Below are 18689 nucleotides of genomic sequence, written 5' to 3' on the forward strand. Positions count from 1 at the left end.
CAGAAACATATAGATGCATCTTTCAAAAGTAAGTGCACTACATTGCTTAATATGTACTTTAAAATATACTTAAATTGTACTTCTAGATCATCCATGCCTTTGCTGAGTACAGGCTTTCTCTTCTGCAGGTCCTTTCCTTTGCATAAGTGAGATGTAGCCACCTGTAACACATGTCAGTATCTCAGTGGGCAGCTGTTGAAGAGTGTGCGGCACTCCTCAGCGTCACGGTGAGGATGGAGCCTGCCTGGCACTGGGGCTGGCAGCCACCAAAGGTCCACACAACTCGTCCTGATCCCCACTCCCCATCTCCTTTGCAAAACTGCCCTGCTGGCACTTGCCCAGTGTCCCTTCTCTCTCACCTCTGGAAAGTGGTAGCACAGGTCGACAGCCACAGCCACAGTGGACATTTCAGTCCCTAACTTCACAAAGGTGTGCTTTTATCCATATGTATTTGTGTGTTAGTGACTGACCAGTGTTAAAGAGGAGTATTTGAAAGCACTCCAGAAAGGTGCTGGCAAGAGATGAGCTGTACTCTTTATTTTTCATCTGTTTCCAAAAGTTTCAGAGCTTTTTATTTCTCATTTGGAAATGTGCTATTTCTTTGTGTTTGTTATCTTGGCTCAGCTGAAACACTTTCTGTCTTCATCTTGCTTCAGCTAGGGTTTAAAATTTCATAGCTTTATTTATACGTTACGTTTCTGCCACTGAATTCAAAAGCTCATTCAGTCTTTCCCAAGGTACTCCCAGATCAGATTTTATAGAAAATAGTTTTTATCATCTGATTTACTTTGCAGATACGATGAGCCCAAAAAAGTTGGAAATATTCCTAAACCTGGAGAAAGATTTCCTTCACCAGGACTTTTGCTTTGGTGAGAGGTTGTGCTGGGCTGAATGCAGCTGCTGGAGGTGCCCCATCTCCCCCCCACACACAGGTGCTCTCTCTGCTCTGTTGGCACAACTTCACAGACGGCTGCACCCCGAGATCGCTCTGTCAGTACGGCTTTCAGGGGGAAGCAGCACGTTTAAGCATTCCTTATTTTACCTGGATCATATAGATATAAGAGAGAGAGATACGGAGAGCAAGTGAGCAAGCAGCTACTTGGATAATCATAGCAGAGGTCATTAACACTTTAATCCAAACTTGCTACAGAAGGAATCATTCGGGCAATGGAGCTTAGTGAGACAACAGGAGCTGCTCTAGCCCCTGAAATAGGAAGGGAGGAAGAGAAAAAAGCTGAGAAAGTGCTCAGTTCTGAAATGGACTGGGTTAGAAATAGAATCTGGTTTTATAATGCTAAGGCTGCTTTTCACAAGGGTTTTTTTTTTATTTTTTTATTATTATTATTATTTTTTTTTGCAAATTTCCATATGAACAAATAATGCAGTTGCCTTTACAGAAATTGATGCAGGGAAATCTGAAGAGAGGGTTATTCTCTCCTCTCAGTAATCCAGCATTGTAACAGAATTAGTGACAGCTTACAATATGGAAGAATTACTCCATTTTTCTTTTTTTTTTAAGAGATAGATCTTGAAATACCATTCTCTGCATCAACACACTTATTCAAATCACAAGATTTCTGTGTCTGTGTTTTCTACATAAGACTCCAAGGTGGGGTTTTTTCTGTGTTTTTTGTTGCTTTTTTTTTTTTTTTTTTTTACTTTGCCAATGTGTTTTCCACATGGAGACAGCAGTCTCAGAGCAAAGTAATAAAAAGAACATTTTGGAGACAGCAGTGCCCCAGAAGTTATTGCCGTGCTAATTAAATCTTGATCCTTGCTTGGTGTTTTTGTTAAATCTCTTTATTTTATCTCTCTCTATATAAATCCTCATCATATTAAGTAATTATAAATAGTGCAATTGGCTGGTCTCTAATTAGGGGAGGAAACCACTCGGTGATGCATGAACCACAGGTTAATATAGAACAATCTGTAAATCATTCTGCCCAGCAGCTTATACTGTACTCTTCCAGCGCTGACTTTAGAATGTATGAAATGTAATGAAATCAAGCCAGTGTATCATTACAAGCACACTTTAATTAATAAGGACAAAACAAACATTTGCTGAGCAAATCCGTGAAGTGGGGCTCTGTTAAAACACCACGTGCCTGAGTTTTAGGAGAACTTATTTTACAATACTGAACAATTAGTACGTAAGACAATTGTTTGGTCTGTAAAACAAATGCAGTAAAGAGCTTGAACAGCAGAGAAACAAAAGGCTGCTAATTTTTATATCTCCCATTGTATTAAGAAAAGGTAATGTAAGTTACATAACAATTCCTAGGGAATAGCTGCTTCATTATCTCACCAATTAACTGAATCTTATCAAGGAAGAAATAATTGCATGTTAAGAGAAACCAGGAAAAGCTGCACATTAAAACTACATCTTAAAAGAGGGAAATGCCTCATTTCATTCCTGTTCTCTGAACTGCTAAAACCAGAACCCTATGATGTAGGCATATTTTTTGGGGGCAGGGGAAATGAATAAAAAACCTTTGTGTTACTGGGTTCCATTTCCCAGTGATGCCAGAGATGAATTCATGTCAGAATGGACTTTGCACACCAATCTGGTGGCAGCTGAACCACCCAATAATCTGCAAACTCTGGTTCTTCTGTCAGGATTATGTTTTGGGGTTCCTTTTTTGCTTTTCTTTAATTGTAGATTATTTCACTTGTATCACAGAATCATAGAATCACAGAACTGCAGGGGTTGGAAGAGACTTTAAGAGATCATTGAGTGAAACCCCACTGCTAAAGCAGTTACTCTACAATAGGTCACAAGATAGGTTTCCAGACATGTCATGAATATCTCCATAGAAGGAGACCCCACAGCACCTCCAGACAACCTTTTCCAGTGCTCTGTCACCCTTACCATAAAGAAGCAATTCTGCATGATAGTACAGAATCTCCCATGTTCAAGTTTTAGGCCATTACTCTTTGTTCTGTTGCTACACTCCACCAAGAAAGGCCTGGCTTCATCCATTTGCCTACCATCTCCCTTTGGGTATTTATAAACATTTATTAGACCCCCTCTCAGCCTTCTTTTCCACAGGCTGAACAAACTCAAATCACTCGGCATTTCCTCATATGGGAGATGCTCCAGGCCCTTTATCATCTTTGTGGTCTTCCACTGGACTCCTTCCAGGACAACCCTGTCTTTTGAACTGGAGAGCCCAGAATTGGACAAAATAGTCTAAATGTGGCCTCAGCAGGGCAGAGTAGATGGGAAGAATCACCTCCCTCAACCTGCCAGCTGTGATCTTAATGCACCCCATGCTCTTCATATGTCTTTCTACTAAGAACTATCTCCAACTGAAAGCAAGGAATTACATCAATACCTCAGTTGCCATGTTTTGTAATTATTTTTTAAAGAGTTGGGTTTACAGAGCTGGGGCTTTTCTAACCATAACATAGGGCATTCTGAGAGCTGAAAGCAGCTGGGGCAAACTGCTAATGACCTTTGAAAAGAATGCTTATTAGCTATGGTAGTACTTTGGTTGGTTTTCCCCTGCAGAGCTCTGACAGAGTAGTGCTTTGTTTGCTGTGTGTTGATGTTTTCATCATTCATTTACCATAAGGTTAGCCCTTTTCTTTTAATTTCAACTGTAATGGTGACTTGTGTGATGAGTTCCTCTAGTGATTGTGGTGTAACTGACCCAGTTGTGAACCCTTTTCCTTCCTGTTTATATCTCTCTTTAGACAAGATGATTAAAGCTGAATATAGCATTCCAGGAAAGGTTGATTTACACAATATTAGATTATTTCCAGTTGCATTTTCTACTCCATTCCCTCAATATTTTGACTTTTTCCGCCTTCAGGACCTCATGTTGAATAGCAGTATTTCCACAGAGGTCTCCCCCATGGTGCCAATTGCTTTTTTTTCAGAGCTGATGTGCTTGATTTAATATTCAGTGGGGCTGTATGAATAGATAAGCACCTTTTTTCCAACTTTTATTGCATTTTCATCTTTTTGCTTTTTAGCCTTTTTAGGAATAGTAGGACTCCAAATAGTTTTTTCTAATAGTAACTGATTCTAAAACACAAGCTTTGCTGTCTCATTTTGCTATCTAAATAAGGAAATTTGTTAACTGTTTAGTCTTCTGCCTCTTATCTGATTTCTGATTCATGATAACACTTTCCCTCTTGCTACCAGCCATAGTATAATGACCATATGGCTTCTTTAACAGGGATTTCATTTGAGAATGTGCGAATCCCCATGCTGAATATAAACAACGGGGTTTTCAGCCATCACTTCAGAGTCTGCACACAGGGAATTCTCCTCTGTTCGGGAGGTATGGTTTTCTTCTATGCACCAGCTTTGCCCGTATAGGGCATTTATAACGCCAGCACTGAAACACAGTACAGGCACTGAATGTTTTGCAGCTTCATATAATTTATTCTGTTCACCTGGCAGTGAAGCAAAGCTTATCCTGAGATAATTTATTATGTTTTTTTTTCCAAATGTTTGCTACACCCCAGCCCTCTGTATCACTGAAGTGGCACAGTAGCCAATTCTACTGCAAGAAGTTCAACATTCATTTTAAATTCCTGGCACTACTCCCAGTGGAACTGTGTTAATTTGCAGCAGCTAAAAATACAGCCCAATAGTGCTGTTTTGCTGCATATCCCCTCCACTCTAAACAAAACAAAACATTTCAGTGCGTAGAAAACACATTTGTCATATATATGACACTATTTAATAGCACACTGACAGAGAGGAGGACGATATCTAGAATTCTGTGACAAGTGTTTTAATCTGTTTCAGAAAGTGCTCACAGTGCACTGAAATACCTGTTTGATTTTACATAAAGCATATTAATAATACTTCTTCAATCAAATTCAATAGTGTTCCAGCTTTCCTGGCATTTTCATAACCGCTTGAGCATATATAATGATTGGTTTTCCAAAGTCAAAATAACATTAATAGACTGGCAAGTTTCACCTTGCCAGGAGTGGTTCATTGTTGTGATGAGGCAAAGTAGAATTCTGGTGTATTACAAAGAAAATAAAGCTGGTTCAGGAGACAGAAAACAACCTCAGTTGGCCAACACCCAACTGCGCGCAGGTCAGTTCTCTGCTCTGTGAGGACTCACCGTGCTGTCTGTGTGAGGCTGGTTAGGCAGAGCTCACTGAAGGGTGCATATTTAAGTACTTTTGAATTCATACACATGTATAAGACTCATGAGTAGAAATAAGGAAGATAATTAAGACCAACAAGTTGAGAATTAAAGTAAATGCTTCGCTTTTTTTTTTTTTTTTCCTTCTATATAAGAATAGACAATAAAAGAAAAAATCTGATTATTTTGAGGAGTGACCTATTCACACTGTGGTTCATCCCTGTTACGTCTTTATGCATTCTTTCCATTGATGGTCTTGTGATTTAAACAGAGCCCTGACCTCCCTCCTGAACAGGATGGTCTTCTTGAACCGAGGATGAGAAAATATTATATTGGTAAGAAATTAGGTCTTTCATGGTCAAGGTAATGACTGTTAAATAAACTATTTCTTAAGCAAAATTAACACAAATATATATATAAAGGTGTGCATTGCTCTCATGTGACTCAAAATTATCCTGACGTTGACTCTACCAAGGCCTTGGTGGCAAGCATGGGAAATTCCCAAGGCTGAATAAAAAGCAGAAGGCCTCAGTGCCCTTATGCAGAAGCAGTTTTTCAAAATAGCTTCAGAGAACAAAATGAATCATTCGTCCTACGTAGAGAGAGAAAAGGAAAGGGAAAAAAAAAAAAACAAGAGGTAAATTCAGGTTTTCAAACTAAGAGCTTCAGGCATCTTGAGTCATTAGAGGTAGAGGGGGAAAATGCTTCTGTGCTGGTGGTAAATGTATATTAAAAGGGGAGGAGAAGCTCCCTCCTGCATTTCTGCCTGCAAAATCACTGCCAAATCACAGCAGTGCACCTAAATCATGTCCTTTGGTCAATCCATGCAGTATTAAAATCATAGGAGAGTTTTAGCCCGTATAATGTACACAAGGATTAAACTAAAACAATAATGAAAGAGGCAGGAGAGGTATTCCAGCATATATTCAGATGGTATTATATGTTTGTCACATTCTCAGCACTTGTCATGTACCTATTTCTTTTGGCTGTTTGATAAGTCACTGCACAGATAGCCTGAAGTCATCACTTCATGAGAGATTTTACCTGATTATTAATAAGATCTGAAGCATGGAGAATTGCCTTGCTAGAGACAGAAGGCCATTATTTTAAATCCTATCAATCACTGCAGGACAGTGCTCCTCTATTATCTGTGAAACGTGCATCTTGACTTAGAAAGGGTCTGAATCTAAAAACTAGCACATTCTATGTACAGAAAATTGCAGCATTTCTGGTATCTCATGAACTTCAACATTTTGGAGAAGTTTAGCTGCTTTAGCTGCTATTGCTTTAATAGGGTCCTTCTTTTATTCTTCTTCCTTCTGTATTTCACCTTAGACACCTCTGTTCTTTTTTGCTGAACTAATTTCCTTGAATCTTACTGGTACACTGCCTTCTCCCAGAGGTCTCCTCCCACGTTTCATCTCAACTCTACAACAGATTTAAAGAATATAAGAAAAGTAAGAAAGCATTCAGTTCTGTCTCTGACACATGCTGGTAATTTGAAGGATATAAATGTGGTTGGGTTATGATGCCATTCCTTGGACTTTTGTGCACTTATTTTCCTCCATATCTAACAGTTAAATTACCATCTTGCTTTCAGATAAGGATTTAAACAATTAAGCCAGTCATTACCTGAAAGCATCTAAGCAATCTATTAAGTTAGGTTTAAAGATTCAATATATATATATATCATGTTTTGCAGATATGTTTACAGGAAGCTAAGATTTGTTGCAGAAACTTCTACAAACTCTAACAGAAGCAAAAGACCCCTGAAAGTGCAGTGGGAGCTGACAGGCAAAAAGCTATTCTCTATTCAGAACTGTGTACTAAAATATCACTGTAATAGTTTCACTTCATAATTAGTTCTATCTCCAACACCCAGGGTGTATCTTGGGACATCCTGTAACTTTTCGTTCCGGTGTTCTTTGATGCTTTTATCAATGGAACATAGATCAAAGTTTAATATTATAACCACAGAATGAAGTTATCACCAAGATGGGTGAGTAAATAATGAGATTAGAGACAAGTTACTGCTACCGATGAATAGAATTGCTAGGATGACTAATCACAGTCCAGCAAAATGTAGTTTAATAGGGGCAAATGCTCTGTGGTGCATTTGGGTACAAAGAACACCAGCTGTGCTTACTGTGTGATACTTATTGAAGCAGTCACTAGAAAAAACAAAGTGGTTTTTCACTGACCTGTTCCATTGTTGTAGCCAAGCTATTCAACAGGCACCATTTGGATAGGCATCAAGGGTAATGCTGCAGTAACCTGGGAGGGCATTTTGCCTCTGAACACATTAACAGGGCCAGCAATGCTCCTAGAAGGCTGTTGCTGACTCCGGCAGTGCCAACTACGTATGGATGGGGAAACCATAGAGCATCCAAAGGAGCCTGACAGTAAATCAGGTTGTGAAAAACAATCTGTGAAGAGTAGAGCTGAGATTTAATTAACCATGTTTTTAAACTGAAGGCTTGCTATTCATGTTGAATTTTGCTTATTTCTTTTGTTCATGAGAGTGATTACCAATTCCATGGAGAAGAGTTTACAGTAAATACAAATAAGAGCTCAGCAATGATAGTTTAAAGTTGAAGTATCATTTTACCATAAATACTTATTGCAGAGCCTGTGGTGGAATTATGTCATTTGGAACAAGTAATGCCTATAATCCACTTATTCTCTTCATTTTTTTTTTCCTTTAAGTATTAATTCAAATTTTAATAGTATTGGAAAAACACAGCTGTTTCTTGTTGGGAAGATAGTTATTTTCTCTATTTTTACAGGAATAATTGATGCAGTGAGATGTGATCTATAAATCTGGTCTTTAAAAATTAAATTATACAGTGAACCATGTTTGTCCAAGCTGTTTTCAGGGAAGATGTGTCATTAACCCTTTTTCTCTTCCTTTGGATGGTTTTGTTCCAAACATGATTAAAAGGCAACTGTCAGGATTTAGACACAAGTATTAATCTTCATACAAATGGCTCAATTCCATTGCAGAAGTTTCCCATGCTGTTTTCTTGTGATCTGGAGCAGAAGTTTTACTGATAGATGTTTATACAACTGTTGCCAAAGGACATTCATGAACAAAATTAATGCCTAAAAGTGAGTAAACACGTGCATATATTCTTATACATTCTAGGAATTATTTTTTTTTTCAAATTCTTAATGGCTTTTTAGTTCAACACAGCTTTATATTGAACAAAAGATAATTTTATCTGATAATACACAGAAGCAACATCAGCAGGATTTCAGATAGTTATTTACTCGTAGGTTGCAAACCACAAATAAGTGAATTAATTCATTCAAAACTTATGCCTGCAAAATTCTCATGCCCTTGCAGAATGTATGATGTTGAGATATCACATATGGTACAGTGGAAAAAAAAAAAAAAACTATTTTAGGGGAATTTCACTTGAGCTACTTTTCATATCCTTCTTATAAACTGAGACGATGTATCTATAAAAGTGCTGCAGGAGATGCTGAAGCTGCATAAAATATCTGAATATAACCTGCCTTATGCTTTCCAAGCACTTTATTTTGAGATCTATGCAGATAACTGACTACGGGGTCCATTTGTAGTCTACAAACTTCTTGTAATCAAAAGGGTAAAGTTTCCGTCTCTGGGTCTGAAATGTCTTGATGTATTATACTCTTTTTCATTGAAAGTCTGTTTAATTTATACACATGTATAGAAAATCTACTACTAACGTCATTAAGTTTGCTGGGTATCTCTTTTATGTGTGCTTGTGGGGAAAATAATTTTGCTCTGGAAAGAGTAATTATTACATAATGCAATAAACAAACTGTGACTACATACCTGAATCTCCTATTTACTAAAGCTGCAACATAAGCAGATATGATTTATTTATATAGGTATGAATCTTTGGAATGACTAATGAGTCTTACATACACAAAGATGGCTACATCCACTCTAAACAGCTTTGTTCCACTGCACAGTAGAATGAAACCAAAATTTTTCAAAAGGAGTTATTGACATATAAGTAAGGTAAAATACTGACATTATTCCAGTAAGGAGATGGATACTTAAATGATCAGGATGTATAGGCCAGAGCTTCAAATCTAGACCTGCAAGCAGTGCATGGAAGTTCTTTAACTCAGCCTTGGCTGAGCACCTTCTGTCTTCTAGGGCCACTACTTTGCTGACAGTGTTTCTAAAATCTTTCTATTTCTCTTTCTCTCTTCCTTTTAAAATTGTCTTCATACGTCCTTGTAAAAAAATTGTGTTTGAGAATTTCATTTACTCAGAAATATTCTGGCCATTTCCAATAAAAATTTGCTTCGTAGATTTGACCCAAAGTGATAAAGATATTCCCTTACATTGCATTAAGCAAACTCTATACATGCTTAACCTGTCCTGTCCCGAGACCTGTGCTATCATCAGTGATGTGTGCCCCAAAACATTAAGACTTTGCAGTGCCTGTCCTCCTGCAAGACTGAGTAGCCACATATCAACTCTTTCAAAATACAGGAAACTAAATTAATTGATGATCATCAGAGAAAAAAGGAAGAGTTGGCGGAAGGAAAATAAAACCTTCATTTCTATTATTCTTTTTTAGAATAACATCAAAGCAATATTTTTTCAAAGTATCTCCTATACAAACTATCCAAATAACAATTGAAATTTATTTCAATCCCAGATTTTCTGCCACAACTGAACTCTATTAGAGAACGCACTGATCAATACTAGTTACTGCTACATCACTATGCACAAAAAACACAGGAAACATAGTGGTGCTACCAAAAAAAAAAAAAAATCACCTAATAAGCCTTCAAAGGCATTCCAAAGGCAACACGTAAAATCTAAGCAACTCCCACTAGTCTAATACAATAGATGACTTTGCTACTTTCACAGGTCTTGGAGGAATGCTCCAGAATGTGAGCTCTTGCAGTGAGGGCACCTTTTTCTCCATGCCTCCCAAGTGCTCCCTCTGCTTTGAGCAATCACAGCAGCAAGGCCAGGGATTTGTGAAACTGGCCCAAGCAAGAGCAGCCCTCAGGCTACCACACTGAATGTGGAAAGTAGATCACCGCACAGCTGGTCGAGGACCAAGCAGCCCTGCCGTGGCTTGCAGCCACTACTGCAGGCTGTTCCTGTACTTCTGCCCTTCAGGTACTGGAAAAGAAGTTCCCATTCTGAGATAACCAATCTGGTTAATAGATAAACTTCCCATCTTCAAACATCGGAGTCCTTAAAAATACTGTTTTATAGCGAAAGAGACATTTGAAAACTAAGAGTTTGACACAAGCTGCATGTATGATGCCCTTCACATCAGGCACAAAAGATACTGTTTTAAAGTACTTATGCATATTCTTTAGAGCTACAAAAACTATCATTATACTCAATTTAATTATACTCAATACTATCCACAGAGCTACATTGCAGCAATTACAACTGTTCCTTATATGGCAAGATCCCTCAGTTTCCATCAGGCTCCTTTGTATCATAATGATGCTGTAACTCCCAATGTTTGTCTAATAGCAAGCGTATTAGATCTGGTTAAATACCACAAGCAAAGCTTCCATGGAAAAGACAGCATAATCTTATGGTGTCGAAGGGATGAACAGCTTATGCAGGTGGGATATCATTTTGCCCTTGAGTAAAACATTGCATTCCCTCAATGCCCTGCATATGTATGGACGCATAGCTATATCTGGATAGGGTTGTAAAATACCCTCTTTTAAATTTCAAACACTCAGAAGCTACAACTACGTCATTCCCCCTTCGTGAGAACCTGTTCGTTATGCTGTGTTTGCTGATGTATAGATCCCAGACCACCATTTTCTCATTTTCCTTTCAACTCCCATCTAATTTGAATATGAACATTCAGTAAATCATTGCACATTATGTATATTGCATCAATACTGGTGAATTTTTAACTGAAATCTCCTCTGAAAAATTATCAGTTGTTCTGAATGCTTTTGCTGTGTGCACTGTCAGTCAGGTAGGTGATAGGCACTGTGGATCAGGTACAGACTGCAGTGGACCATATTGTGATGGAATACTGTTGAAATGAATAATATCCCACCTACTTTATCCCACTTTAGCAGAGATCCAGAGATTAGTCTGGATTAATGATGCAATTCAAACTGGATCTAAAGTCTAACTGTGAACGGTTGCAGAGGGAGATTGAGATCACAATGAAATAGCTGTCTGAGAGAGCTCAGAACTGATCCCTGGAAGTACCTATCCTACCACTGCACGTAAAAAACTGAAAAGATTAGTCAGGACCAAACATCCACCTCCAGATGGCCTAATGAGGGTGAGACTAATCCAATTTTCCCCTTCTAAATCTGATGTTGAAATGATTAAAAGCCAAGCACTACAGAAAGGGACCTTAGATGGCATTTTACCTTTTTCTCCCAGTTCTGCAGGCTGCTATGGAACTTGCAAAATTGAGTGATCTTGAATGTTGTGTAGGGAGATACCAAAGACTAACCCACAGGAAACCCCAGGCATAGGTTATGTTTGGACAGGATCTTCTCTTATCTCTTGTGAGGATAGATGCCAAACTAGGAATAAATTAGAGAGTAGCAGGTTGCAGTCACTCAGCCTGTCAGGATAAATATTTGGTCTGCAGAGAGCTCTGTTATGAGTATTCCTCAACCTGAAATGTTTCCAATCCACCTCCTAATTGTGGGTGGTTGCTCTAATGGTAAGAGTGCTGGTGGGGTTATTTTCCAGCTTCATCTATATGCTATATCACCATGCAGGATGCAGGATGCAGGAATGCAGGATGTGAAAAGGTAGAAAAAAAAAAACACCCTAAATTTGAATAGTACCAATGTAACTGTGCTGAAGTATCCATCCCATTGGTTAAGATCCAAATCCACTGCTGCTCCTAGGAGTCCTCGTGCATTTTACTATTTGAGAGTCACTGTGTACAGTAGTCCGACATAGTAGTCAGACATTCCTGGCTTTCTCTTCATTCTGTACCATGGCCTGGTGCACATAGCAAAGCTGGAATTTTTGAAAAGATGCTTTAGGATACAGAGGAACTGGGAAAGGGTTTTCCTTGAAACAATATCTTGGAAATTTTCAGAAAAGTAATGCAACCTAGAAGCACACTGTCAAACATGACTGCCTGCAAGATAACCTGAAATGATACAAAACCTGGAATCACCCCAAAATATATGAATGTAACATAAGGCAATGGAATGAAAACAAAGTTCTAAGGAAATCCACAACTCGAGTGCCATTGAACAATTCCCTCAGCTCCTATCCAGCAGTGTGAAGAAGTGGCAATTCAAAGAGCAACACTAAGTCTCTCCACCAGATTCCTGAGGGGAGATTTCTGGGGCTCTAATGACAGCAAGATGGCATTTTTACCAACTTACAGCAAAACTTGTGCTTTAGAATCTTATGCTCTTAAATTTAAATTAGAGGCCTTGAAACTGACAAGGTCTTCATGGCAGGACAGTATCTACTGCCACTTCTATAGGGCCTTAAACATGACATAGGTCTCTATTGCACCATAAATTATCTCTACCATTCTTTACCATTTTGTGACCCTCACCTACCCCTCATGGCAGACCAAAGTCTGTTATAACACAGCTGACCATTCTGAACTTTCATCTTCCCCTACTGCTGGATTGCTTAGCTTATACAAAGAACAAGGTCCCATTGTGAAGCAGCTCACCTGACCCATCTTGCTAAATATTGCAGATCCGGCTGAAGCACCAGCTCAGATGGAATTATATTCTCAAGACCTAAATACTACTCCTTTTACTTCTTGCCAGTGTAACCAACAGAGACCTGCTCTGATTCTGCAGCCCTTTGAAAAGTTAATTTTTGGAGTAAGCTCAGGTGACAACAATATTTCTTTCAGACTTCATATCACCTTATTCTAAACAAGAATTACTTGGTCTGAAAGATAGAGAAGATTTCCAGGCATAGGGAGGAAACAACTGAAATGAAACAGTGGGCTTTTAAGCCACATTGTGCTTGAGCAGGATTAGAATGCTCTCAGGACCATGTCCTGAATCCTCGCTTCAAACATTACAGCATAATCAGCTTTTTAGGCCTTTCAGTTCCATGCAAATGGCAATAATGCCAATGCTGTCCACATGAACCCAATCACTTCCAAATAAGAAGTACTGGTATTGTCATCATGCCATAGCAATAAGGCTATGACTTATCTATGTGGCTATGAGGAAATCAGATTTTTGTCCCAGAGTGAAAGATTCTATCATCATTCTCCTTTTAGATTCAGGCTTACTAAAGCCACAGAGTAGAAAGATAAACTACAGAAAATGAGCTTATCCTACTGCAAAAAAAATGAACACTCCTGCCACAGGAGATCCTGATATTTCTGGATACGGCATTATTACAAAACTCCTATTACCATGCTCTGCAAACCTACTTGCTTAGTGGGTGTTCTTGCTTAGTGGGTGCGAAGAGAGTGGACAAAGACTTTATCCAAAAGACTTATATTAGAGAGGTAGCCTAGAAAACTGCTCTGTGATTCCTTTCTGAAACACAGTAATTGATTTTTTGACACTCCCAGACCCACCAGGGCAACATTAAGTAGCACAGTGTACACCATGGGGATGTAAGCTGAGCTGTATGACTTTCCCTAGTATTCAAAGGTTGCTAAGAGATGAAGGAATAAGAAAAAGATTCTTTACTGGTCTCTCATCTATAACTGGAAACATCACTGCCAGCTCATTCAGTTTCACACTAGTCTCCTATTGGAATCTACAAAAAAACCCATGATTTCCAGAGGTCACCTGATGACCAGCATTCTGCACTCTTCTGCTCAGCTGTTTTCCCCCAGTAGTTTATGTTTGCAGACCACAGACAGCAATCGTTCACATAGCTAATTACCAACTCCAAGATGGCAAATAGCTCCTGAAACAGACTAAAGATCAACAGCTTGAACTTCATCTCAGCTGTCACTGGGACTTTAGCCATGAACATTTCAGCTGCCAGCAGCCATGAATGATTCCATATGTACAGTAAATTTGGGGCGTGTAAGGCTCTGTCACACTTTAAAACAAGTGCATTTCTGGCATTAGAGGCAAGAATGGACCACTTGGGCAATCACCAATATTACCATGGGCACTTGCTACTTACCATGGGCATTGCCGACGCCTGTGTATGGATAGCCTCCTTACATAGTAGGTGTTGAAGAGGTTTGTACTACAGAGTTCTCACTGTGCTTCTGGGCAGACATCAGGAAAATGTTTTGCTGTGACTATGAGAAGCTTTCTGCATCTTGCTAGTTATGGGTGAATAGCTGAAATGTAAGCGGTCAGGTTCTGACTGAACTTGAATTAGAGCTAAGCCTCATAAACTGTATGTTGTATTACATCAGTAAAGATTTCTTTCGTTTATCTGCAAACTGACCAGTGTAATTGGTCCACTCTATAGCTGATCTTTAAGAAAAATAAATCTTTGCAAAAATACCTATTATTACAAGTTAAACATTTCATAGAAATAGACCACTTATGAAAAATTGCTTGCTAAGCAAAGTTTTCTCTATTCTAGGATGAAATCATTTTTCAAAATAAGGAAAAGCATGGAATTTCTTGACAGCTTTAACAATATAGTCCTTCTTGAAGTAGGCTGGCAGCCTGGATTCCAGTCACTTGTCTGCACAAAGTACAGGTATTTAGCATCTGACTTGTCTAGGATAATTTTGCTTTGTTTCACAGAATAGCTTTCAAGAGGTTCGTGTTTGTTTCTATGTGGAATCAAAGCCTTTTTTTTTTTTTTTTTTTTTTTTTGTAAAGGGGAAGGATTTTGCAGAATGAAAAAAACACACGTAGCTCTGCTCCTGCAATTCAGATCAATGGCTTGTGCACCAGAATGCTGCCATGACAATAAAAAACACTGGAAAATAGAAAGATCTAAGTGACCCTTTCTAAAGAGATCCTGACAATTTGATCTGAATCCCAGTACAATATCTTTATCACAATACCATCTTTCCTCTCTGAAACTGTCACTGTCACTATAGTAACTGCCACATTAAAAAAAATTCCCCTGTTAATCTTGAAATATGAACATACACCAAAAATAGTCATGCTTACTGTAACAAGAGTATCACCCAAGGTTTCTGCAGTGCTTTCAGAGAGACCATAAACATAAAAGTTACAATGAAGAAATGTTTCCTATTTGAGGCAGCATCTGTCTTACGTGGAGTTACATGGCTTCATCACTTTAATGAATTGACGTACATTCAGAAGAAACAACAGAAGTGAAAGAAAAGATGGCAATTGCTTTAGAAGGCAGACATGGCTAGATTGTGAAAGACAAGGTAGAAATTCTTTTCCACTTTACAGCTGCTACAAGAGCAAGTGATCGTCATGATAACATGCAACCTTTTTCGATATCACTGTAAGACAACATAATTAAATTGCCATGAGCAGACAACTCACCATGTCTTGCTTGCCATTGTTTTCCATGACGAGCTCCTCCTGGTTTCTGAAAATCAGTGGGAAGTACTGTGAAAAATCGCATGTCATGTAGAGACAGCCAGAGGATAAAGCAGATCCCTACCGTACAATATATAAGGATCAGCAAAAATTAGACCTAGCACATGATCTGTCCTTCTGTGTGCAAAGAAGGATTTTCTCCCAGAGTAATAAGGCTTTTTGTGGAAAAAGCGTTTTTTACTTTACTTGTTGTAGATGCCTGATCAGATGTTAATATCTTTATCGTCGTCTTTAGTCTAAATTTTGTTTCTTTTGTATGGGATCTTTAGCATGGTGGCTTTCTTAACAGTCAACAGATAAAAATGTTTCAGATCCATAATTTCGATTCCTGCCTGTAATTGTTTCATTGTAAGTTGAGTTATAATAATTACAGTAAGTTCTCCTTGTTCAGAATACAAACAATTAAAAATGGTTAAAACTGATCTGTGAAGTATTCAGTTCCGTTATGAATGCTGCTGGACCTCCTACTGTTAGCAAAAGTGCTTATAAAAACTGCACTGCAAACAATGCATTCTGTGACATTTTTCATTTATTTTTTCTGCAATGAAATAAATATATACATAATGGATATAATACATAATCAGATTTGTACACTGTCCCTTGAACTTGCTTTACTAGCCCAGGTGAATTTATAGTACTAATTTTATCCTTATTTCCAGCTGCGTGAATCCAAGTGGAAGATCAAGTGAGTTTTTGTCTGTGGATGGAAGGGGCATAAGTAAGATCTCTGGACAAACTGCAATTGGAATAAAGACTTTGTCCCTAGCGATTTTAGGCCCCTCTTTTTGTACGAGATCTGACTTATGGCCTGAAGATACCTGTGTTCCAAGACAACTGCAACTTCTGTTGACCTAAATGGTAATGGGAACAAAGGTTCCAGCAAGTGTCATAAGAATAAGCCCTGCCTCCATAAAATAGTGAGCTGAAGGAGAGGAGAAATGAAAATATGAACTGATCTTGGAAACAAAACAAAATTCTGTGTTTTTGGAGATCTCGAACTTACTTTCAGATCTTTGACCGGAATATCACCAGTGAAATAATAAGAAAGAAATAAGATAGCCTTACTTTTCTATTACAGACAACAAAATCCAGAAAACTTGAGAAACAACAATGAAGATTATGTAGGATAATAGGACCAAGTGGATAACAGAAGCTTCCAAAAACTGGTACATGAAAAATAAAGAGTGCCTTGTCCAGCTGTTCCAAAATCAAACTAAAAATTTGTCCTCTCTCCAGAAAGGATTCTAAAATGTACTTTGTATCATTGCTGAACAATTCATTGCTCATCATAACACCAGCACACTTACCCTTAATTAAAAGTGTTAAATGTCAAGACTCTATCAAGAAACTGAGGGTATTGCCTTGTGTCCCAATTAGTTCTTTTATTAGCTACACTTGTAGAATAATTTTTAATGAACTGAGGACGTATTTGGTCAGGAACTGATTTAAAAGAGCAGGTTATAAGCAGTATATTGTTGCAGGGTAGGAGAACAGGTTATGCCCCAATAGAATTAATTGAATTAGGGTAAGACACTTTTATAACCTCATTTTTGTGGACAGCAATATTATTTCTTATGTGGAGTTCTAAATGGTTATTTTTCCTATGTTTTAAACTGACAGATAATATCATTTTTAGGATTTTATAATATACTTTTTAGTTTGCAAGGAAAGAAATAATAACACGTGACAGAGACTGTGTAGGTTTACTTGTAAACTTTACAGATATGGGTTTTACATGGAAGGACTCTAGGAAGCTAGTAGGGAAATTTCCTCATCTTTAAACAGAAAAAGCATTAATTATCTATAATGTTATAAGTACCTGTAATGATTGCCTACTGAGACAGCATGACTTGTCAGAGGCTCGGTTCTGTAAGGTGCTGGTAATGTGGATGGGATGATGAGCAACCTCTGCCCTGCAGCATTCCATGAGAGGGGAGGTCAGATTTTCCTGATTTCTTTTGATGTACATCAGTGAAGGACTCTTTTTTTCTCCCTACTTCATCAGATAAACTCCAGGAGCAGAACTCACATAAATCAACATAGTAGGCCACGCTCATTCTTATTTTATTTTATATCAAGACTCAAAAGGACCTGTAACACAATTAGAATTAAATAAGAGTTTAATCGTTTTTCTGTCTCAGGGGCCAAATTGTCTTTGGTTTTTGTTTAACATCTTTTTTTTTTTTTTTTCTTTAACTGAACTGAGTTCCATAAATCCAGCTTGGGAACTGAATTCTTACTTAGCTTTGTCTCACAGAACGAAAGAAAGTAATGATTCTGAAGCTTCATTTCTAATTACCAAGAATATTGGTAATTAGATGCACGGGACAGGACACAGCCCTCCCTGTCCTACAGATATTCTGGCTCACAGGTATGAAAAGGGAACAGGTCTCATGAGAAAAACTGCTCTATATTTTTGCATTAGCTCTTTTACTGACCACTTCATTAAGATTACTCTATTAAAACTAAGTAAATGCTGTACTTGTTCTGTCAAACTTCAGTGATCCACTGTGCTTTGAAGCCTCTTCTGATACATGGAAAAACTTCCTTTTGAGAATATTCCTTGGAGACTGCCAGTTCTTTGACAGCTTGGAGGTCCATCAGGCAGCATAATGTATATGGGGAACAAATCCACGTAATGCTCTCCTTTCATCCACAATATATTCCCACATTTCAGATAGAGTTAATTAATTATTTAATATCGTCACAGAAGAGATCTGCTTTCATTTGATTTACATGGCTTAATAATTTTGTGTTATTGCAAGGAAGGCTCTAGAGGGGCTGAGGTCCCTGTGTGTGCTCAGCGCAGAGCAGAGGAGCTGAGGGGGGGCCTGATGGCAGCTGCAGCTCCTCACAGGGAGCAGAGGGCAGCGCTGAGCTCTGCTCTGTGTGACAGCGACCCGGCCCGAGGGAACGGCATGGAGCTGTGCCAGGGGAGGGCAGCTGGGGGTTAGGAACAGTTCTTCACCAGGAGGTGGTTGGGCACTGGAACGGGCTGCCCAGAGCAGTGGGCATACAGCCCCGAGCTGCTGGAGTTCAAGAAGCGTTTATGCAACGCTCTCAGACATAGGGTTTGAATTTTGGGTGGTCCTGTGTGGAGCCAGGAGGTCAACT

The 18689-nt window shown here is 38.6% G+C and overlaps 1 protein-coding gene across 1 annotated transcript in view; it reads right to left on the reverse strand.

Annotated features, from left to right (window-relative positions):
* The window catches only part of CTTNBP2 (cortactin binding protein 2), a 123999-nt gene extending 108376 nt beyond the window's left edge, over positions 1 to 15623 (reverse strand). Inside the window, exon 1 of the mRNA XM_052667910.1 lies at positions 15519 to 15623. Coding sequence (XP_052523870.1) covers positions 15519 to 15605 — 87 coding nt within the window. The 5' untranslated portion in view covers positions 15606 to 15623. The remainder of the gene's footprint in view (positions 1 to 15518) is intronic.
* Between the last annotated feature and the right edge of the window lie 3066 nt (positions 15624 to 18689).

The sequence above is a fragment of the Tympanuchus pallidicinctus genome, unplaced genomic scaffold (assembly GCF_026119805.1).
Source record: "Tympanuchus pallidicinctus isolate F22 unplaced genomic scaffold, pur_lepc_1.0 scaffold8, whole genome shotgun sequence".
NCBI classification, from domain to species: Eukaryota; Metazoa; Chordata; class Aves; order Galliformes; family Phasianidae; genus Tympanuchus; species Tympanuchus pallidicinctus.